The sequence below is a fragment of the Haliotis rubra genome, unplaced genomic scaffold (genome assembly GCF_003918875.1).
Source record: "Haliotis rubra isolate DU_JTF1 unplaced genomic scaffold, ASM391887v1 Scf10, whole genome shotgun sequence".
NCBI lineage: Eukaryota > Metazoa > Mollusca > Gastropoda > Lepetellida > Haliotidae > Haliotis > Haliotis rubra.
This window is the reverse complement of record NW_025764892.1, coordinates 4,782,077-4,806,414: the sequence shown is the minus strand read 5'-3', so window position 1 is coordinate 4,806,414 and position 24,338 is coordinate 4,782,077. Positions and strand designations below refer to the sequence as shown.

At 38.7% G+C, this 24,338-nt stretch overlaps 1 protein-coding gene across 1 annotated transcript in view; it reads left to right on the top strand.

Annotated features, from left to right (window-relative positions):
* The window catches only part of LOC124265685 (2'-5'-oligoadenylate synthase 2-like), a 51,288-nt gene extending 27,202 nt beyond the window's left edge, over positions 1 to 24,086 (top strand). The window contains exons 10-12 of the mRNA XM_046700522.1: positions 19,073 to 19,102; positions 19,921 to 20,135; positions 23,061 to 24,086. Of these exons, the coding sequence (XP_046556478.1) occupies positions 19,073 to 19,102; positions 19,921 to 20,135; positions 23,061 to 23,214 (399 nt within the window). The 3' untranslated portion in view covers positions 23,215 to 24,086. The remainder of the gene's footprint in view (positions 1 to 19,072; positions 19,103 to 19,920; positions 20,136 to 23,060) is intronic.
* Positions 24,087 to 24,338: the final 252 nt, after the last annotated feature.

Genomic DNA, 24,338 nt, shown 5'->3' with positions numbered 1-24,338 from the left:
ATTTCATCATTCTGAGTTTCACCTTAGTTGAGTATTTCAGTGTGGCTCGCAAAGACAAGGTCACGGAGCGGAACGATGACGTTTAGTGTGTCTCCGCGTTCAGTTACGTAATTTCCGCAAAGCGCCTGCGGCAATTTGCGTCGAAAAAGTCGTTGTGTCCCATCCGTTGGTCTTGTGTATTGGAGTTATACAGCCACGACTTTCAAGTGTATTTGGCTTTCCAAATATATACAATCCATTGATCACTCTGGGCTAGGTGTGAGATGTACAGGTGCTCGTGAGAGGGTTTTTTTAAAAGACTGACTGCGCTTATCGCGCAGCCACATATCGTACATTCTAAGGAAATCTCGAATTGATTGTATTATAAGGTGTCGAAATGGTGTTAAATTCTCTTTTGTGCATCAACTTATTTGTCATGCAAAATTGGTGTGCATATATGTGTGATTGAACAACCCTGTTTACTGAGACAGGAATAGGAACTTTGACCTTTCTCAAGACGTGCACATTTATGCGTATATGCTCTTGAAAACCTTGTTTGGCAAGATGTGCTTTTCAATTTTGCTATTGTGTGCATGTTCATATTGTATTTCAGTTTTGAACATATGGTTTAAACATATTTATATTATCAGAGAATCTGTTTTGGTAAACAAGCAAAACATTGCTTTTATTAATACCTCACCGGTACATATAAAATATAACAGAATACACAAGAACTGGATAAACAAAAACGTCAAATTAATTCCTATCATAAGTAGTAGCAAACTGTCACTGACACCTTCGGCTAGGTGGATAAAACGGGACGCAAAAATCCTCGAATACACCGCATCACAATAGTAAACAGAATTTATCTTAACGAATGTTTAAAGACAGACAGACAGCTAGACATAGTTTATCAAAGTGCCCCATGTATGTAAACAAGATATATAATACATATAACATAAACGCATAATGTTTTATATACATCCAGCCTTAACAGGCTTATGAAACACTGTTATCTAGAGGGTCAAAAATATACATCATAGAAAGATTTTTATAAAACCATATTTATACATAACCTTAGGCAAAAATATCTTAAATCTCTCTTCATGTAAATATAGCTTGAAATTCAGTCATATATTTCACTAACAAGGTACTGACTAGTCGATTTGAACCACTGCTTCACGGTTTACTGACTGCCGTGGATGCACATTTTCAAGGGTACAGCTTCATTAAGCCTTATGCAACCAACCATAAAACGTGCTGTTTTAAGCGGTCTGTCTTTTTGGGAGGTCTATCTTATGTACATTCACGTGACACATAAATAAACTATTTTGTCTGTCTTATGGGAAGATACCGTTTTTTTCAATGGGGCGGGATATAAATGATTTGTACAACACCACCCAAGCAGTGAACCAAGCAGTATTTGAACCTAACTTATAAAATTAATGTAATCATTCAAGTAAAATACATGACATCAGAAAATGCACTGTCATCATAACACTTTGATCTGCAACAGCACTACATCAGTCAGTTGTCCCAGCATATTTTTATTATATTTAACCGAATGTTCCAGCCAATGCCATGAAGAGTTTGGATCACAGTCTGACGGCCAGCGAGTCTTATATTAGCTGCTAGAAGGGAGCCATTTGAGTAAGAGCATTAACTGATAATCCCATGAGTTCATTAATCGCTGTGATATCGTCAAGCTCAAAGCTAGTTAAATAAACAATCAGGTGACTTGTGACTTTTAATCCCACAATCTGTTCATCTCTCCTGTTTTGATAAGATCCAATTGCTTAAAGCGTCACACTAAAGGAATAATTAACTTGAAAGTGAAATAGTATAAACAAAGTAAATAACTGGAGAGCATGATGTTTTATAATAGTTTTTTTCTATGTCTTTTTTTTCATGACTTTTTCCTATGACTTTTTTCCGTCCACCATTTGTTCAAGGTCACGTGAATCAATCAGAGATGGACATTATTACATGAGGTAGGGTAAATGTGCATTGTACGTACGTGCTTAGGAACCTTGAACTTGCAGTTACATTTAATTATTTGCGTACAGATATTGGTCTAGAATAATTTATCGATTCGTTTAGTCTTGAAGATGTATTGATGCAGGGACTCCATTATGTTCTTGTTGACATTGTTGGTAGCTAGAGGTGTTCCTAATTTTCACAGTTTGGAGTGAGTGAGCGAGTAAGTTTAGTTTTAGGCTGCACTCAGCAATATTCCAGCTATATGGCGACAGTCTGTAAATAATCGAGTCTATACCAGACGATCCAGTGATCAACAAATTGAGCATCGATCTAAGCAGTTGGATGAGTCAGTTTAGTTTTACGCCACACTCAGCAATATTCCAACTATATGGCAGCGGTCTGTAAATAATCGAGCCTGGACCAGACAATCCAGTGATCAACAGCATGAACATCGATCAGCGCAATTGGGAACCGATGACATGTGTCAACCAAGCCAGCGAGCCTGACCACCCGATCCCGTTAGTCGCCTCTTACGATAAGCATGGGTTACTGAAGATCAATTCTAACCCGGATCTTCACGGGTTCGGCGCAATCGGGAACCGATGACATGTGTCAATCAAGCCAGCGAGCCTGACCACCCGATCCCGGTAGTCACCTTTACGATAAGCATGGGTTACTGAAGGCCAATTCTGACCCGGACCTTTACGGGTTTCACAGTTTTGTCTTCTTGAGAGGGTACGTATGTCTAAAACATTTGAAGTAAATTTAGATACACCAGGTTTATAATAGTAGGATACTTTGTGTTTTAAGTGATGGCTAAATTTGTGCACAGTCGCTAACGTATGAAAGGACCTTGTAAGTCCTTCTAGGGTGGAGTGGGGTGAAGGGGTGGTATGGGAGCATTGAGGGGGCAAGGCAGGCTGAGCGAGTGTAGTAATTGAGGGGCTATGGGCGGCCTTGACCGTGGAGTTTGTTATGGATGGTACTTGAGAGGCGGCGGGGTCGGTGGTGGCTGTAGGCGCGCGGACCTCGGAGGAGACAGTAGTTGTTGGGAGGTAGAGTTGATGTGAAAAAATGAAGGAATATAGAGGCGCGCGGACCTCTGAGAAGACAGGTGGTTGGAGAGAGGTGAAGTTGTAGATGGCTTGATAGTGAGCAGAAAGTGGATCGAGATTGCTAGGTTGAGAGGTGGGCGCGGACGTCGGAGAGGACAGTCACGCACATATGGGTGAATTTGGAGTGACTACATACCAATCCGTGAAACAATTAAGTAATGAAACAATAGGCGAGAGCTTTCAATACAACTGATAGCTCATGACAGGTAATTAATGACAGATGGTCGGATTGGGGTGTGCTGATAGCTATAGTCCGGGAAAGCCACTTTTAAGAGAACAAGAGTTGAAAATGGTTTGGCTCAACCGGCAATGGGTATGGTTGAGTGATCGTGTGAAAGTGGGTCTCCCGGCAATTCGCTATTAGCTAATCCATGTTACCGTAAATAATCCAGATTTTTTAATGTCTCTCTAAGTTAGTCAAATTAAGTCAAAATGAGTTGAAATTTGTGTCATGATGCTTTTAAACATACACTCATTCATTTACAACCTCCCAAACATGACTTCTGATCGAAATTATACATTCTCGCCCATGGGCCAACCTCTTTTTCGCCCATGGGCAATATCACTCTAAGTTAGTCAAATTAAGTCAATATGAGTTGACTTTTGTTTCATGATACTTATAAACATACACTCATTCATTTACAACCTCCAAAACATGGAAAACATATACTTTGAATAAAAGTAAATATTCTCGCCCATGGGCCAACCTATTTTTCGCTCATGGGCGAGATTTTTTAACATCCATCTAAGTTAGTCGAACTAAGTCAATATGAGTTGAATTTTGTTTCATGGTACTTATAAACATACACTCATTCATTTACAACCTCCAAAACATGGAAAATCATGTATTTTAGTAAAAGCCAATATTCTCGCCCATGGGCCAAAATGTGTTTCGCCCATGGGCGAGATTTTTTAACATCGTTCTAAGTTAGTCGAATTAAGTCAATATGAGTTGAAATTTGTTTCAAGGTACTTATAAACATACACTCATTCATTTACAACCTCCAAAACATGGAAAATCACGTATTTTGAGTAAAAGTCAATATTCTCGCCCATGGGCCAAAATGTGTTTCGCCCATGGGCGAGATTTTTTAATATCGTTCTAAGTTAGTCGAATTAAGTCAAAATGAGTTGAATTTTGTTTCATGATACTTATAAACATACACTCATTCATTTACAACCTCCAAAACATGGAAAATCATGTATTTTGAGTAAAGTCAATATTCTCGCCCATGGGCCAAAATGTGTTTTCGCCCATGGGCGAGATTTTTAATATCGTTCTAAGTTAGTCGAATTAAGTCAATGTGAGTTGAGTTTTGTTTCATGATACTTATAAACATACACTCATTCATTTACAACCTCCAAAACATGAAAAATCATGTATTTTGAGTAAAAGTCAATATTCTCGCCCATAATAACCTATTTTTCGCCCATGGGCGAGATTTTGTAATATCGCTCTATGTTAGTCGAATTAAGTCAATGTGAGTTGAATTTTGTTTCATGGTACTTATAAACATACACTCATTCATTTACAACCTCCAAAACATGGAAAATCATGTATTTGAGTAAAGTCAATATTCTCGCCCATGGGCCAAAATGTATTCCGCCCATGGGCGAGATTTTTAGCATCCATCTAAGTTAGTCGAATTAAGTCAATATGAGTTGAATTTTGTTTCAAGGTACTTATAAACATACACTCATTCATTTACAACCTCCAAAACATGGAAAATCATGTATTTGGTTAAAAGCCAATATTCTCGCCCATGGGCCAAAATGTGTTTCGCCCATGGGCGAGATTTTTAATATCGCTCTAAGTTAGTCAAATTAAGTTAAAATGAGTTGAAATTTGTGTCATGATGCTTATAAACATACACTCATTCATTTACAACCCTCAAAAACATGGGAAAACATGTATTTTGAGTAAAGTAATTATTCTCGCCCATGGGCCAATCCTATTTTTCGCCCATGGGCGAGATTTTTAATATCGTTTTAAGTTAGTGGAATTAAGTCAATATGAGTTGAATTTTGTTTCATGGTACTTATAAACATACACTCATTCATTTACAACCTCCAAAACATGGAAAATCATATATTTTGAGTAAAGTCAATATTCTCGCCCATGGGCCAAAATGTTTTTCGCCCATGGGCGAGATTTTAATATCGCTCTAAATTAGTCGAATTAAGTCAAAATGAGTTGAAATTTGTTTCATGATGCTTACAAACATACACTCATTCATTTACAACCTCCAAAACATGAATTCTGATCGAAATTAAACATTCTCGCCCATGGGCCGGCCCATAATACTGTTCGCCCATGGGCCCGCCCATGGGCGAGCGAGTTTAAATTTAAAGTTTTCGAAAGAATTTTTTTTCATTTTTTCATCCTTGGCATATATTCATAACCACTGCATGTTTAATTTGGTCAAATCCCTTGTCAGAAAGTGCCCACAGTGCAGAGAGTTTCTGGACTTTTGTGAGTCCAGAATTAAATTGTGACGTGTTAGTTTCAATATGCCATTCATTGCACCTGGTGACAGTGGTTAAGATATGGGTCCTAAAGGCTGAATTCAAACGTGAAATTAAAAATGAATGTTTAACGCTTTGAAAGCCTGGGGGTATTTACGGCACAAGTTATACCGTCATACATTCACCGTGTCATACATTCAGTGTACAGACATTTAAATTAAGCCGTTTTACTAACTGCGTGAGCATTACGTGAACATGATCCCCATTAAGTTGTGGGAATACCGTTTTGCTAAGAATTCATTTATTTATATGACCCCATTTACTACAACAGTGAGTGAGTGAGTGACTTTGGCTGTATACCACTCATGATGGGGCACCAGAAATAGGATTCACACATTGTATGTGAAATCGATCCTGGTTGTTCGGCGCGAAGAGCGAACGCTTGAACCAGTAGGCTAACCCACCTCCCCAAGTAATGGTTTGTACCTTCCAATCACGTTCAACGTCTCGTGTGGACAAATGTAATCAGCTGATTACTAAATATTGTATCTGATACTTCCACCAAGCGTTCCCCTATTAAAGAAGTTATCCACCGTATTTTATTTCGACCAACACCAAAACCGATAAAAACTTGTCCTGCAAATTTCAATGCTCAGAGTGAACTAGTTTAACAAGGCTTTGAGCAGTATTTCATTCACATATGAGCTTACAGCAGCATGTGCGAGAAAATCCCTATGTGACGTATATTTTAGGTTTTTATATAATCACGGTGCTGACAAACCAAGCACCAAATCAAGCAAACCTAGATTCGAACCGACCGACATATCTACCGTCTAACGCATACGGGACCTTACTCTGCTTAGCGAATGCTTTTGCCCAATTTTTAGCACTAAAATGGATATAGAGGAAGCATAACGCTTGTCACATGTCTCGTCTCATATCCAAGCACTGAACATTGACTAACAAATGGGTACATTTTGCGTAGTGATATGGGGATATTTTGTAACCAATCTCACAAAAAACGTAAGGCAAGTTAGGGCAGAATAATTTCATAATCTGTTTCATAGACCTTAAAATTAAAACATAAGGCCAGAGAAGACAACCCTGTATGGTCCAGTGCAAGGATCACCACGGCAACAAGGAGCATCGTAAGACTGATATTGTTCATTGCTAAATAAGCGTGTGATAACACAAGTATTTAACCAAAGAACAAGCCATTAGTCCCCCATGGTTAATCAAACCAAGTATGCACATTCCGGAGAATATCCGTTATCAGCCCGTTCACGTGTCTGACAAGCACATGTCCCTAAATCAAGTACGAAGCAGGACGGGGATGTTTCATTGGATGCATTGTCTCGACTAATTTATAATTGTTAGGGTATTACGAAATTGGGTTAAACATGGCAACAGGAAGCCATGGCTAGGTCACATACTTCGTTGTATTGTTTCCTATGTCAGGAAAACGGGGACATGTACAATGTCAAATGTCAACGACAGCCAAACATACACACGGCATGTGGTGCTACTGATGATGCAGATTCTTCTTCATTGTACACTTGTAGGTGAACACTGGCTGATTACAAATAGGCACATATTTACCTCATGAAATCTAAACCTGTCTGTACAGCTGGTAAATAACTTATCCCGAGACGCCACTCACTTGTTAAGGCTGCAATAACACTGTATTATTTACTTTTGATATTCGGTTCTATGCCAATGTGTGATATACAAATGAGGACATATTTTTTATATACACGTGGTGTTAACAATCCGATTTAAGTGTGTTGTCGGCGTGCAACTGGTATAAACATGGTTAAAGGGGGTTCGGTCTATAACCTTTGTGTACGTTCGAGTTGAATTCCTAGTCATGACTTCGTAGTATTATACTCCAATGTTGACAAGTGCTTTGTAATGCATTCTCAAGAAGTGATTTACATCTCAACGGCTCTATGTAGGTTGTTGTGTCAAATGTTCCTTACAACCGTCACATGTCAGCGTAACGCGCACGTTGTTCGAATACCTCGAGTTACTAATCTGCTATATGTCCTTCGGCAAATAAAACTGAATTATACAAAAGATTATAAATACAATGCCACGTGAAATGACGAGACTCGGCGAGAAATGACGAACATATGGTATACCGCTCACACCCGTATTTTACTTTAAGGATCTAGAATATTCATTATCGTTGATATTCGTTGTAAAATAGGTACAATTTGGTCGTAAAGTTGTCCTCTTGTCGAAATGTTTATATGTCAGTATTATGTATTGACACCAGTATGGTGTGAATGCTGATTTTAATGCTGCAACTTGTGTACCATTACGTTATTGAATATCGTTTTAGACTTACACACATGTGACATTTGAACTTTGACCTGCTGTACTCCAAGCACATAAAACAAAGAGCGAGTAGTCAGACTGCGCTAAGCTGTGACAGATAAATCTCAAGAGTAAGTATGAAATAAACTTTAGCAACACCGTTAGATGATAAACGTTTATGGTTCAGTGTAATGGTCCACGGCCTATCGAGTGCGCCTTGCGGTAATTCGCCCTAATTTATAGTTGAATAACACGGTCCTGACAGGTCGATAGGCGTTCAAATATTTTCGATCAGTTTTCCAAACAATGGCCCGTGTCTGAGCCCTGTGTATCGAATAAAATATGCATGAAGGTTTTGTTGTCTTAACCACGACCCTTAAAGGATTGATCATGCTATCAAACATATTGAGTTTTATACAAGCTGTGTGGAATGGAAGAGGGATTTCGAATTCCGTAAACACACAACGATTACATCAAACCAGGAAGTAGGAAAGATCTTAATCCCGACATAACACGCTATATTTTACTCAAATATATTTAGCTTAAAGTATAATCAATCTCCATAAGAATTAATTCTTCTCGGGCTCCTTAGAACACGAGTAATTGGACGTCAAAACAACGAGGAAAGAAACAATGTGAATTTTACATTGTCAATAACATAGTTGTACTTTCACAAGTTGTAAACTCACCTACATAGCTTGTGCCATGGGAGCTCCTCACACACTAGTCAACAAATGGTATCCGTGGATAGTTGGCATGGAATTAATGAAATTTCTTTTGCCAGGTCTGCTACCAGCGGGGATCTGCTAAGCACAGGTGCAGAAGAAAAACACGATTACTCCTTTGACTTGGGTGGATTTTCTTTGAAGTTCACAGCAAAATATTTCACCGACTTCAATTTCCCTGTCCTGTTCGCCTGGGAAGTGACTCGGTTTGAAAGATGCAGTGGCCGCCGAATCGCTTCCGATCATCCCAGATTGAATATTCCCACCGCATAGAAGTCGTTTCACCGTCGGAGCGTCCCTATAAGATGTAGCAGGCGCTAGTTCTCAACGTACTTTGCCTTCATGGCCCGGACGACCTGTATGTCGCAGCCTGCTTGGGTCGGGCGGTAGGTTGAAGGTCTGTCAGTTACCTTTATCGCTAAGGCTGGACTAAGGAAATCCTGCCTCTGTGACGTACAAATATTGAACGATCTTTACAAGCGTACGGGTGCAATAGTCCGTCCTGTTAGTGAATGTCAACCCGTAAGATGTTGTGTGTGAACAGACGGATAACTTTACCTTGCAATCGATCCTTTCACCTGTGTACAGCTTGTAATATTAAACTCGGACAGTTAGTTATATTCATGTCAGACCACCTCTAGCTCTCGGTCGCGTCTCTCAAACAGGGCATACACTCAGCACCTCGGTATACTCTGTACCTCTTAGCGTCTTTACAGACTAAACAGTTGTGAAATACTTGGATTAACTCCTTTGTGTATACCAACGTGGTCGTTCCTTCCCATCATGTTGCCACTTCATTAAAGCGGGTAAAGGCAGCCCTTGGAAAAGAAACTGAATGGCGAGGGTAATGATTGGCGCCTGACGTTTGATTTGAAGGTTATGTGGAGTCGGAAGGTTAGGCAAACGACTGTATGTGCACCTACTCCACTGCAATCCTTTATTAAGTTGCATGTAACGTAACTCAATCCTCCGGTCAAAAGGAGCAAACGCTCTGTAGAACTATCATTTTACTAATAACACCAAACCACCATCTTTGCTAGCGTAGACATCACGAAATACCCATTTCAATGCTTGGAGAGTCTCTTGTGTAAAAACTTCATAGAACGTGCCAAAATTCTAAGTATGCAAGACACGGACACCGTCATAAGGGCATAGGAAAATTATGGGTGTAGTCCCAAAGCCTTTAAATAGACATGTTTATGAAGGCAAAATTAAGTGCGGCGTTCACTTATAAGCAAAGCAGACAAATTCCAAGGCGTGATGTCTTTGCATATTCACGTGGATTTGAATCCTTGCTTTTTTTCAAAATTCGAGGTAACCTTTCCTCGGTGCATGTGAAGGTAGTGTTTAGTAATATCATAACTTGCCTTAAGAAGAGCGGATAAGTCTATGGGCATGTGCACTGACAGTGTCAGGAGGGTGTTTCACGGTGTTTTGACGTCAGTGGAGTTGGACGTTAAACGGGAGGAATGCATTTCTTCACCGCTGACATCGTGACTGTCATGTTTTATCATTCTTCAGTATAGTCTTGTTTATTTCATATGTGTGCTACACCGGATGAACTGCTGGTATCTGGGTCAAAATTTATTATGATGAAACCACAGACACGGCAAGTGCAAAATGTCTGCCTTTTCATTACCTGGTGTATTTTGAAATGTTGTTAGCTATGCTTCACCGTTATTTTGCCATGTTTACATTAATCAGACTCAATAATAAATGTAGTGAGCGGATGCTCTGCTATAAAACTGAGTAGGACATGTTCTCCTGCCATATTTAGGACGTGTAATTAGGAATATATTGGGAAATATGCAAAATACATGTATGTACAGCCACACGTGTGTACATGCTTAATTGATTATGAGTGTGAATGTAAGTATGTAGATATTTATATGGGTTAGTGAGTACGTACATATTACTTTATTGCTGGGGCACAGCTGGTCATGTCGTTTAAGGCCATGTCTGTTCTGACCATGTTTCTTGGTGTTTGAGCAGGATAACCGCACTCGTAAAAGTTTCAACAAAACAAGTCGTGATGTAACCGATATACTGTTCAAATAGATACGGGGACGTTAGGGTAGCCTAGTGGTTAAAGCGTTCGCTCGTCATGCTAAAGACCTGGGTTCGATTACCTACATGGGGACAGGGTAGTGGATGTCTACTATGGCTGAAGTACTGCTAAAAGCGTCGTAAACCAATACTCACTCAATCGCCCGTTGAAATAGAAAGGAAATGTCAACACCAGATGATAACTAGTTTCCATTATCTAACGAAACATAAACTCAGCCATTGTATTAGGTCTACGAGCAAAGGGAAAGCAAAACTGGTTCCACGAACTACTCACACGACTTGCAGTACCCCAACTTTATACCCAATTTGTATTTGCGGAGTCTTTGCGATATCAACGCGGTACGGCGATAACACTATCATGCCATTATCGCGGCAGTGCTGCGATACATTCGCGATAAATACATGAAGCTATGAGCGGACGTTAGGAGGTGGTTTGTACATTCTTTTCTGTAAGAGTGAGTGAGTGAGTGAGAGATTGTGGATTTACGCCGCGTTAAGCAATATTCCAGCAATAATCTTGCGAGGGACGCCAGAGATGGGCATCACACATTGTACCCATGTGGGGAATCGAACCCGGCTCTTCGGGGTGACGAGCCACCACCTTAATCACTAGGCTACCCCATCGCCAGCTTTTCTGCTCGATACAGTGCTTGGAGGAAGCCATCGTACATACGATAACGTTGGACAGCGTCACTGAATGCGTAAACAGAGTTTATGAAGTCATGCACCGAGGCTTACTTCAGAATAAAGACACCCGTCTCCCAAAGTGCTCCTATGACCAGGGCTGTGTTAAGTATGTGTGAAAGTACATCATATTCTAAGGTCCTAGCATTAGGGGCTTTATGAAACGAGATCTACATACGTATGTAGATTAGTAATTTTGGAGATACATACATCTGGGCTGGAGGATGAACAGGGAGAAAGTGCGTGGAGAGATAGGAATGGTCCAGCTTTTATATAGCCTAAATACCTAATGTAGTACATAGTTAAATTTTAATCAGCCATACATACCCACAAATATAACCTACTCCACCCTTTAAAATCCTGTTAACCCAGTAGGTCTACCCCCCCTACAGGTATGTTTCTAATTACAAATCTTAACATAACATTTGCCCATGGTCCTCTTCTCGTGGTCCTGACGTGACTGTACGTCTCATTTCCTTGGTCATATAAGCCTAAATCCAGCCATTCCTTTGCGACTTGGATACGCCAGTCATATATTAAAACCTGAATTCCCTCCCACTCTAATAATTTGACAAGGGGATTGTTTCTTTGTTGGTTATGATGTTAGTGTCGATGAAATGTTTAATTAGGATTTAAAGGAGTCTTCTTTCCGTTAGACCATCACTGGAAATGTGACGCTAATTGGACGGAGCAGCCAATGAGGTTTGAAACAGAAGATCGCGGGAGAATTTTATCAACTTTATAGATCCCTATTATTGAGAAACATTTCGGTATTGCTTGGTAGGAAGGTCTTCAACGATCCATAAGGTATTCACTGGATTAGTGGAGATTCACTTTCACAATTGGCAGGTATACACAATCTATTTTCGATTTGGAACGAAACTTTACACCGAAACTGATATTATAATTCATTTTGTCAAAGCCTGGTGATAATCGCGATTTTTTTTATCGACCTGGAACTAGAGACCTGTTTGATATCACTGGTTTCAAACACGAGACTGATTTCCTGCTCTGTGATTGGCTACACAGGACTGACTGACCTAAGATCAAATTATGAAGTACTACTTTCCTGACTGTTAATCATTGACAAGCTTCTCACGCTTCGGTCGAAATCTCTTCCGTCTGTGTGTATACATTATGGATTTAGAGTGGTCAATAAATGCTATTTTGGTATCTATTTACATCATCTCCTTCATATTCCACAGATATTGCGAAGACATATATTTGAGGAGTAGAGAGCAGTAAGTTGGATGACGTCACTCGTAATCGTTGCGTTATGTATTAATACAGAGATCGTGACAATAGACAAAATGTATGTCGATAAAACTATCAATTGTTCTGCTTCAGATGTCTATGGGAAACAGAGTATCACAACCGGGCTCTGTTATCTATCATAAATCTTACAGCGAGTTCTTTCAAAACGGATCCTACACTTGTTCGATACGTTTTGAGACAACTAATTGTATGATAAATGATACCTGACAGACACTCATGTAGTAATCTCTACCCGTGAAGATCCGGGTTAGAATTGACCTTCAGTAACCCATGCTTGTCGTAAGAGGCGACTACCGGGATCGGGTGGTCGCTCGCTGATTGGGTTGACACATTTCATCGTATCCCAATCTCGTAGGTCAATGCTCATGCTGTTGATCCCTGGATTGTCTGGTCCTGACCCGATTATTTACAGACCGCCGCCATATTGCTGGAATATTGCTGAGTGCGGCGTAAAACTAATTTCACTCACTAGTAATCTCTACACAGAAACTTCGTTACTTCAAATCGTTTTCAATGCGACCTGGTCACGTCTCATATGTACCAGCAACGCTTTGCCTCATATTAATATGAATTCATGTTTTTCTGGCTAATATCGTGATCTGTAAAAAGACACAATTGTGGGTATTTGTTCTGCATCTCTTTCTTTGCCGTAAATTTAATGCCATCATATATCTATTGATTTATGATATCCAAACTCGTTATATTATAATTTACGCATATCGAATTAGATATCAATAAATACTTCATTGATATTTACTTTTTAAGATCCGATCCTCTTGTTTAATTTCAGGATATTTGGATTCTTATGACATTCAAATGTGACATACACACAAAGGGTGCTTCATTGAAATGTTTCGCCGTGACGTCAATGTAAGCCAATGTAGCATACACATATCACATAACAAACGTATCACAGATGATACACTTTCGTAGTGGACCTCATTTTGCGTACCTCATTTTGCGTGGGGCGGTGGGGTAGCCTAGTGGTTAAAGCGTTCGCCCGTCACGCCACAGACCCGGGTTCGATTCCCCACATGGGTACAATGTGTGAAGCCCATTTCTGTTGTCTCCCGCCGTGATATTGCTGGAATATTGCTAAAAGCGGCGTAAAACCATGTTCACTCACTCACTCATTTTAGCGGTTTTCAGCCAAGTGGTGTTTTGTGGCGTTTGTGATTTCCACAAGGTGAAGGTGAAGGCTAGCACCTTTTGAAACCAGGTAGTTTTGTACTTACATCCACTATTCTGAAATCGATATCTTGTTTATGGCCATAAAGAATCTCCCTCGGTGTGCATCAGTCTGTGGATAAACGATCGATCGAGGTAGTGCTTACTTCGAATTCAAAATTTCACCCTATGGCTCCTGAGATGGCGAACATTGAGCCACATATACAATTCCCTGTTAAACGGTGCCAAGAATAGGTACGTGACATTTTATATATTTAATTTCTGTCAGACAGGCAGGCCTAGTCCAATTTCTGTCAGACAGAAAGGTGAAACTCTAAGGTGAGGACAAATTTTGACCATAGGTATGTCCTGTATGAAATGAACTCTATACATTTAACCGAACGTGTTCTCGAAATAACGTGAGTGTCCATTAATGTAATTAGTCAGTATTTACTCGTATTGCGCGTTTGATTTATATTATGATTAATCGAAAACCAGAGCATAAGGAAAGTTAGAGGAAACCGGTTTACGAATAATGGTGGGCAGAGAAGGTGTCTGGTATCTAAACACCTTTCATGGAAAACAACTTCTTCACCTTCACTTTCTGTTGGGGTACAATGTGTGCAGCCCATTTCTGGTGTCCCCCGCCGTGATATTGCTGGAATATTGCTAAAAGCGGCGTAAAACCATACTCACTCACTCACTTTCTGGTACAGATCCGTATTCTGTTGTCAAACACAACGTCTGTCATAATCGGAATGAAACCGGGATTCGAACCCACAACAAGCTGGCAGTCCAGGCAGACACATTGCTACATAGAGAGCTGTCGCAGACACCAAGCATCCTGTCACATCACTAGGATCAACATGTGGCAGGTCATTGCCTCATATTGAACGCATTCCAGCCAACTGTTGACGTTCCTATCACATCTGCATTCCAAGGGGTCTGTAGCTCTACTATCCCCTTAATCCCTTCAAATGTAGTGTAGTAATTCTTATCACATCAGTGGCTACTTATGTGGCCCCCTCCGTGTGAGCTAAGCTGTTTGGCAGAAACGAACAGTATACATATTGTTACGAATTGACTCCAAAGTTGAAACTTGAAGGTTCAGCAATAAATCAGTACGAACTAAAATGTAAAATGAACCTAAAATCGGTAATTATTTTAAAACGCACCTGATCATCGTTATTAACCATATACCATAACTCAGTACCCAGTAATTGACAGAATTGGTTACTATAGAATGTCGTGAATAAGGCATGTTGCCGTTCTTGAATCCAGAAAACGATCTTTGAACCAGGCAGAAAGGTGGCACAGAAAGAATAATCAGATTTGTCAAGTGGGAAATGCCTTTCATCACCTTGATCTAGAGGTACAGTCGGCCTTCCAGGAAACGGTCAGCTCGAAGCTGTAGTAAGACCCGGAAGTCAGCGTCTGTAGAGGACCCCCTGACCATAGGAGTTCTCCGTACCGTTTCTGATAACAATGGTTTCCATCACTAGGACGGAGCTTGGACTGTAAACCACCAAGGGTGGTCACTATTTTACGATCTGTCATGGGGCAGTGTGACAATCCTTTATACGCGGTTTCGAATCCCAGATTGGTCCGATTATGATTATTCGTTTGTCAGCACCTTTCCGATAGTAGTTTAGTCAAAGTATAAGACATCCACATTACTGGTTTTTACCTACACGGAATGACGTACTGCTCATGTCACTCAATCATTCCCTCACTCACTTATCCATCCACCCACTCACTCGCTGAGTACAAAACCATGTAGCACACAGGTATTATGTATATTTATCACACTGTTTAGTACATACTACTATGTTATGGTAAAACCTCACTTTTGTTAATGAATACAAAGGTTCAAACTCTTATCCCAAGATAACACACTGGCAATTGAATCCTACAAAAGAAAGAAAACTAAACCTTTGAATTGTTACAATTTTAAAAACATTCATATGTTCCGATAAGAGTTGCAAAAGCCATCAAGCAAAATTTTACGTAATGAGACTGAAAATATATTAAATGATTCAGGTATGATGGATACACTCTCACGTAATACAATATAGCGGATACAAAGGATATTTATCTTCTTTTTTTGTGAAATAATATATCATATTCAGATCAAATATACACAGTGATAAAATCCATAGGCGGATCCAGAGGGGGTTGGGGTGCAAGGGTGGACCTGAAATTTTATTAAATGACAATTGAAACTTTCGTGAAAATGAACTGTGCACACACACACCTCCCCTCCTTTCTCAAAGAGCTGTAACCGCCCCTAAACTCCCACCTTGGTTATGTATACCATGGTTTACCTACTTGTGGTAAAGTTCTACCTACACATGACATACTGCAAGATGTCAATTTCAAGAACGTCACCCACGCGTGTGAGTCAGAACCAATACGGTCTCCAACCGTATCCAATTATTGTAAAAAGACACTTCAACAACTTACACAGCAAGATAGCAGACCATATAACAAACTCGAACACTGGGCACTTTAACGGAGACACGTGTATATACAAATAACAATGTTATGTTCTCAACGTCAATTCAAACACAGAGAAGGTAACTCCACCCATATCTGATTTCAGCTGTGACTGTGGAGTGATATGGTGTGACAGGCTATATACCATCCGGTACATTGCACATTGAACACTGTAATATATATTGCGTTACATCACGTCACTTGACTTCACGTTTCTAGAAAGCCAGATAAGCATCTGTAGCTACAGGAATGTCTGGTACAGTGAACTAGGAAATGAGAGACATTTTCTGTTCAACAGCGTGTGTTACTGTGTGAGTTATGGATGTGTGCTCAATAAGCACGTGTCTTTAGAGCACATTCAACACGTGGATTAGATAGGATATTGCTCCTGCAGTTATGATTTAGTTCCAAAGACATTTCGGATAAGAAGGTCATTCAAACATCGTATAATCATGACTGTGACTAGAAGAAGCCAGTCAGGCATAAAAGTAATAACAATAGTAATTTGAACTTCTGCTCTATACACACACACACTACACACACATGCACACACACACACACACACACACATATTTTATATATATAAAGAAAGTGATGAGAATACCGAGCGTGCAACGCCGCGTCACAACATTTGTATACAGTTGCATTGTGACGACATGACAGAGTGACGTCATAACATAATCCGTTTAACTGTAATCACTTCTCCCTGAAGATAAAAGTGAATCATGTTGGAGAAGATCCGTGTCGTGTGATTATTTCAGAAACTTCTTCTTATATATATATATATATATATATATATATATCAGTTTTATGAAGTATAATATATATATCTCAATAAGTAAAGATTGATGATAAGAAAACGTGCTTTCAACATGGGCGAACACTTGATGTCACTAACTGTCAGTGGTCCACTCATATATGTTTCTCAGATATTTTCTTTTTACGTCGAATGAAATTGAATTTATATCATTACCATTCGTTAGACCATTTTTACATTGATACAGTTTATAATCATTGGTTTACATATTTCAAACTGCATTGTAACTGTAGCTTTGGTTATTGTTTTGATATGCTAGTTATTGTAAACAGCATCATTTAAATTCTTCATTTCAAATTGAAGGCTCTCAAGACGTTGAATATATGCACCTGTACTTCAAAGGAATGTACCGGCGAGATACTGGAATGGTTCCACGGATACTAGATCCAAATACGATCATTAATCAATCGATTTCGAGAGTTTGTGTTCAAAGCTGGCATTAGTCCCTTGCGTGATAGACAGACCATGTTCAGCGTTCTCAAAGTACTGCAATTGTTCAATCCAGTCGGAAGAACCGCCTTCAAAACTATTAGGTCTATTGAACGTAATCAAGCGCAAGCTTCCACGGCGAAGGTCGTAATAGCATAAGGACTCAATGACTGTGTTGTGATAAACAACCCATTTATTCTCAATGTTTTTACTTTCCTCATGGTTGTACGTTAGAACTCTATACGTTGAAACATGCCCCCAGTGTGTTTATGTTAAAGTCTATGGCTATGAACTTATCAAACAAATTATTTTGGGTACACCGATCGAATATCAGTTCTCTGTTGTCTCGAACTATAGTTAATTCGATGTTCCTGTACGTTGTGATACAGACATTTCATGTAAACTAGAGTTGAATGGTAATGAGGTACATCCTGCTCATGAAACAGAATTAGGGCCATTTTTCTCTCTGAGATGAAGTACATGCTTTACGATAGCTTGGCACCGAAAATCACAGGACCTAACAATTGAACGCTGTTACACAAGATACATTTTGAAATATCATATTTTTGTTTACAAAACAGTGTCTCTTATATATAGAGGTAAACGAAATATAACGGAAACACACATTGAATGTTTATTGATGAACAATACGTGATTACAATACTCACAGAAACTGCCACAGGAAGGATGCTCCATGAAGTCTCACACCTGACGTCAGTGGACTTTGTGTACATTTGAGCCGAAAAAAGCACATTCATTGATTTTCAAATAAACGATGTCAAGATACCCATCCATAGTTGTGTACGTTTTATTGTGATTTTAAACTTCTAAATTAAGTTGTATTTAAAAACTAAAACAAAGTGAACGTATTTTTAAGTGTAAACTAAGCACATCTACAGTTCATTTGGGGGATAAAATATCGCTGACTGTACAAATTTTAGCTGAAATTCAAACATGAGATAATGTCAACTGAGAGTTTTCTTTCCCTTTCAGTTTACATACGTTAAAGTGCAATTCCTTTGAAAATATTATCATATATCATCCTATGTATTCATGTGATATTGTCGCAAAGCAATATGAAAGAGGTAAGTTCTATTGACCAGTTTGCTTTCATATGGTAGTTACAACCAAACTGTAATCAAAACCCCATTATAACGGATACAAGAGGCCCCTGTTTCTTTCAGCACTAAGCTCGTAATACAGTTAACAGTTCGCTAATCCTTGAACGCCTTGAATCATCTTGAAGTATACTCGTGTGCCTCACACACTTGACTTCACTTGAAGATTGTCCTCATCTTTAACAGGTCAGCCATCACTAAAACATCCCCAACACAGAGGAGGCGAAACAAGTTTTATAACCTTGTGAAAAACCGGTATGATAAGGTGTCGTGTATGTGGGGGGTCAACGAATAACAAAAGCAAACAAATATGGATATTAGATGGCCAACTCTTTTGGTGAAAATGGACCCAGGACGGGGGTTTTGTATTGACAGCGTTCAAGAGATATAAGATTGGTCTTATCATGGTCTGTAAAATAGTGGAATTAACATAATTTCATAAGACTGCTGAAATATTGGGCAAAGGTAAAATATGTTCATATCTCCTGATTAAACTAATGATCAGTGACTGATCAGTGACATTTTCTATTAACCATGAAATGTGTGTTTGCTAAGATCTCTTAATATTAATTTCCACAAAACCATTCATGTATGCAAACAGATGTTTAAAATCTTTCCCTACCATAAACGGACTAAAGCGCCTGCCATCTAAATATCGTATATCAGGTAAATAAATGTGCAGCATGGTTAAGACGTCAATACACGAGGTTTTGGTCTTTTTTGTCTTCATGTCATAAACTCTTCATATGATAATTTAATTATTTTTCAATTCTTGGTCGCCATGTAAAAACTTCTTCACATGAAAGAAACAACCTAATGTTTTTCATTCGATGTTCGCTCAATGTAGAAATGAAACTATTATCACATATATTATATACAATATAATATAAACAGCAATAGATCTTTTCACAAAAAGTCATGTTGTGGAGAATTTAACGAGATAACATACTGGTCTGAATGCTAGATTCTCACCGATTGTGATCCTGGGAACGTCTGCGCCGTACCATAGTCGCAATCAAGATGGTAAACGACTTGGCCATTTGGCATTCCACTAAATTATGCTTATTGCCTGCCTGATTCGTTTGCAATTATTTTGCCTTTCCCAATTTACTTGGTTTTGCGTGTGTTTGTGATTCACCACCCGTAGATCATCTCTCACAAGCACCTGGTATTGTACATTTTGACTGTGATTCTTAAACTCGCGACTATGATACTGTAGACATCTGCTTTAAGCAGTGATTCCTCCTGATTATGTAAATGGTTTTGTCGCTTGTATTTGCTAGGTTGAGGTAAACAGAGAACAGAAAGCCGTCACGTCCTACTTTCTGGAAGTAGTCACCATCTTCTTTTGGAAAAATCGGAGATCCCCGGATGATTTTAACACCAACGATTGGTTCAAAGGGATAATGACCCAGCTGGCCGACCTGACGTCACTGCGGATTCTATGGCCAGACAGATACACAGTGTCTTTGTACTATAACGTTCACGAGGTCTTCCCGTGAGTATCTTCTGTATTCTAGTCACATATGCTAACGTATGTTTATCATGTATATGTCAGGGTAGAGATTGCGATCGGAGTCTCTACTGGTAAAATCTCCGATCCTACTAGTAGAGATTGCAATCGTAGTCTCTACTGGTAGAGACTACGATTATATGGAATAACCTATGCAAGCAAGTGCAAGCTTATGCAAGCAAGTATAATAAGTGGGGATAATGCTGTATATTTGGTAGCTTTATAGTAGTTGAGTATTTCCCTTTGAAGCACTTTGAAATCTGGCTTTATATTATTTCGGCTTGTTTTATATAGCATATATTTCACTATTAGAAACACAAGATTAAGTAAGTTGTTGTTTTTACCTTTGAAACCAAAGATAATATTTTCGTGCGACACGTTAATATTTCCTTCAGACAATATATCAAGCCACTCGGATGCCTCCTTATTTGCTAGTTATAATTGAACTTATTTATTGTTATCTTGTTAACTTTATTTGTTAAGTCTGTTTTGGAGTAAGGTATTTTGTTTTTGTTTTTTGAGTGGAGTCCAAATTTGGCAGCTTGGTCTCATGATGTAAATACAGTGTTACAAACCATTTTAATTTTTTATTTTGATATTGTTTACAGCGAGGTGTTAAATGTTTGTTATCAAAGTCTCAGTTAAAAGTAGGAAGTTCATTCAGATGTATTTCAAAACTTATGATCAGTAATTGTTATAAAAACACTGCTTTCCAAAGAGGTGGGGAAATGACCAGGTGGGGATATGGCAGATGTGGTAATGACCTGGTGGGGAATTGCCCTACGCCTATCCTCCCAAAATGCCGACATGCCAAGACACCGATAGCTTGCAACAACAAACCAGTTCTGTATTTCCGGGAGCAGTGTTACAATAAGCCAAGATGCTTGTTCACCAATTCAGTTTTCTTTAGAAATATAATATGTTTAAACAAACCAATCTTAAGTTAATTTATACAACGTATGTGTTTCATTTACTAGTAAACTATCGTATGTGTTTCATATATACAAACGTACGTTGATCATATCTTCTTAAGGACATGCTTCATATTTACAGTGATGTGTAAATCACATATACAAACTTATGTGATTCACATATAGTACATGCTTCATATTTACAGTCATGTGTAAATAACATATACAAACTTATGTGATTCACATATAGTACATGCTTCATATTTACAGTGATGTGTAAATCACATATACAAACTTATATGATTCACATATAGGACATGCTTCATATTTACAGTGATGTGTAAATCACATATACAAACTTATGTGATTCACATATAGGACATGCTTCATATTTACAGTGATGTGTAAATCACATATACAAATTTATGTGATTCACATATAGTACATGCTTCATATTTACAGTCATGTGTAAATCACATATACAAACTTATATGATTCACATATAGGACATGCTTCATATTTACAGTGATGTGTAAATCACATATACAAACTTATGTGATTCACATATAGTACATGCTTCATATTTACAGTCATGTGTAAATCACATATACAAACTTATGTGATTCACATATAGTACATGCTTCATATTTACAGTGATGTGTCAAATACAAACATATACAAACTTATGTGATTCACATATAGGACATGCTTCATATTTACAGTGATGTGTAAATCACATATACAAACTTATGTGATTCACATATAGGACATGCTTCATATTTACAGTGATGTGTAAATAACATATACAAACTTATGTGATTCACATATAGTACATGCTTCATATTTACAGCGATGTGTAAATCACATATACAAACTTATGTGATTCACATATAGGACATGCTTCATATTTAAACAGTATACAATGTGTAAATCACATATACAAACTTATGTAAATTCACATATAGGACATGCTTCATATATTACATGCTTCATATTTAGTCACATGTAAATCACATATACAAACTTTTGTGATTCACATATTCACAGAAGATACTTTAGTGATGTGATTCACATATAGAAACGTGTGTGTTTTATACATACTAAAGGGTTTTTATTCAAATATGCAAACATGTGTTTCATTTGTAGTAATGGATGTGTTATAAATCCTTCAATCACACATACAATTATGTGTTTCATATATACCAACCTATGTCCTTCATACATACAAATTTATGTGATGTGCAGGATAAAACATTTTCCCTAGGTTTTGGTCGAGATTCTAAAATGTTTGATAGCTGGGATCGAGTGCATAAAACCGGGGGCGAGGTTTTCCTACTGAAACGTCTTGCCTAATGTTTATAATCATGTTTACAATATAATCATGTATACAGTTATTGAGAACAGACTATCACTGAAGAATGTATTTCAGAAAGAATCCGGTGGTACTGGATCAAGCCAACCCTTACATCAATGTAGCTCCTCTGGAGAAGCACCATTTCCTGGTGTTCATTTATAAAAGACACAATGTCTCAATGTATTTCAGAAAGAATCCGGTCGTACTGGATCAAGTCAACCCTTACATCAATGTAGCTCCTCTGGAGAAGCACCACTTCCTGGTGTTCATTTATAAAAGACACAATGTCTCAATGTATTTCAGAAAGAATACGGTCGTACTGGATCAAGTCAACCCTTACATCAATGTAGCTCCTCTGGAGAAGCACCACTTCCTGGTGTTCATTTATAACAGACACAATGTTTCAATGTATTTCAGAAAGAATCCGGTCGTACTGGATCCAGCCAACCCTTACATCAATGTAGCTCCTCTGGAGAAGCACCACTCCCTGGTGGTCATTTATAACAGACACAATGTTTCAATGTATTTCAGAAAGAATCCGGTCGTACTGGATCCAGCCAACCCTTACATCAATGTAGCTCCTCTGGAGAAGCACCACTTCCTGGTGGTCATTTATAACAGACACAATGTTTCAATGTATTTCAGAAGGAATCCGGTCGTACTGGATCCAGCCAACCCTTACAATAATGTAGCACCTCTGGAGAAGCACCACTCCCTGGTGAAGACGTGTGCCCAGAACGTGCTGTACAGGATGCAGGCGTGGAAGAACTACAGAACAGGACGCTACGCTGACAGTTAAAGGACATATGGACCACTGCATATGGACTAGTGCAGTGTATGGATACACTGAATATAATGTGAGGAAACCCATCCTGGCAGTTTCAGTGTTGACTGCTTAGCATATCAGTTTCTAATAAAACCCTGTAGATTTAGATCAAAATTCATCAAAGGTAGGGCTGGGACGATGCACTATGTCACGATGCGATACATATCGCGATATTTTACCTGCGATACGATACGTATCACGATACATACACCTTGAAAGAATGACACGGTATCAAGATTTAAATGATTTATTTCATGGTATTTGTGTTAAACAATAACACTATTGTAATAAACAAACAAGTAACTCCATCATACTTGCGTATTTTTCTCTCAATAAGTACTGTAACATGTTTAAGATAATACTGTTTTGCAAAAAAGTTGTGTGTCGTTTTGTATCGATACACCAGACGACGATACGATAGCTGTATCAAACTTAAATGTATCGCGATGCATCGGTGAATCGTCCCAGCCCTAATCAAAAGCCCACTTTGTGCTGTGGTAGTCATTGACGATTGATTGTATTGATAGATTGATTGATGCCATCTTCAATAACCCATGTTTATTCATAAGAGTGTATACCAACGGAATCGATTGGTCTGTCTGACACTTGCTATTGTATGCTTTTGGGCTGATTGATGCTCACTGTGTCAATCACTGGGTTGTCTGGTCCACACTTTAATGTGTGCATACCGCCATCATACAGTTGGAATATTGCGGAGTACAGCATTCAACAGAAAACAAGCACATAAAATGATTACATGTTTTTATTTATCTATTTGAATGAAGGCACCCCTTGTAGCTGTTAAAGTAGTGCTGATATGTATGCAGTAAATCGTGCTTTTGATATTCATTAACATCTAGTGCCTTATTTTGTCTATTTCTGCCCATTGTGTTACAGTGAGGTCTGTCTGTGTGTCTATCTATCATTATGTCTATCCATATGTATTTAGGTGTGCATGTGCGTGCGTGCGTGCGTGCGCGCGCGCGCGTGTGTGTGTGTGAATACAGTGTTCAATGGAAACTAGTATTTATGTCATCATTCATATGACGTTACAATTTAGTGACAATGGCCGGATACGTAAAACGTAGTCATAGATA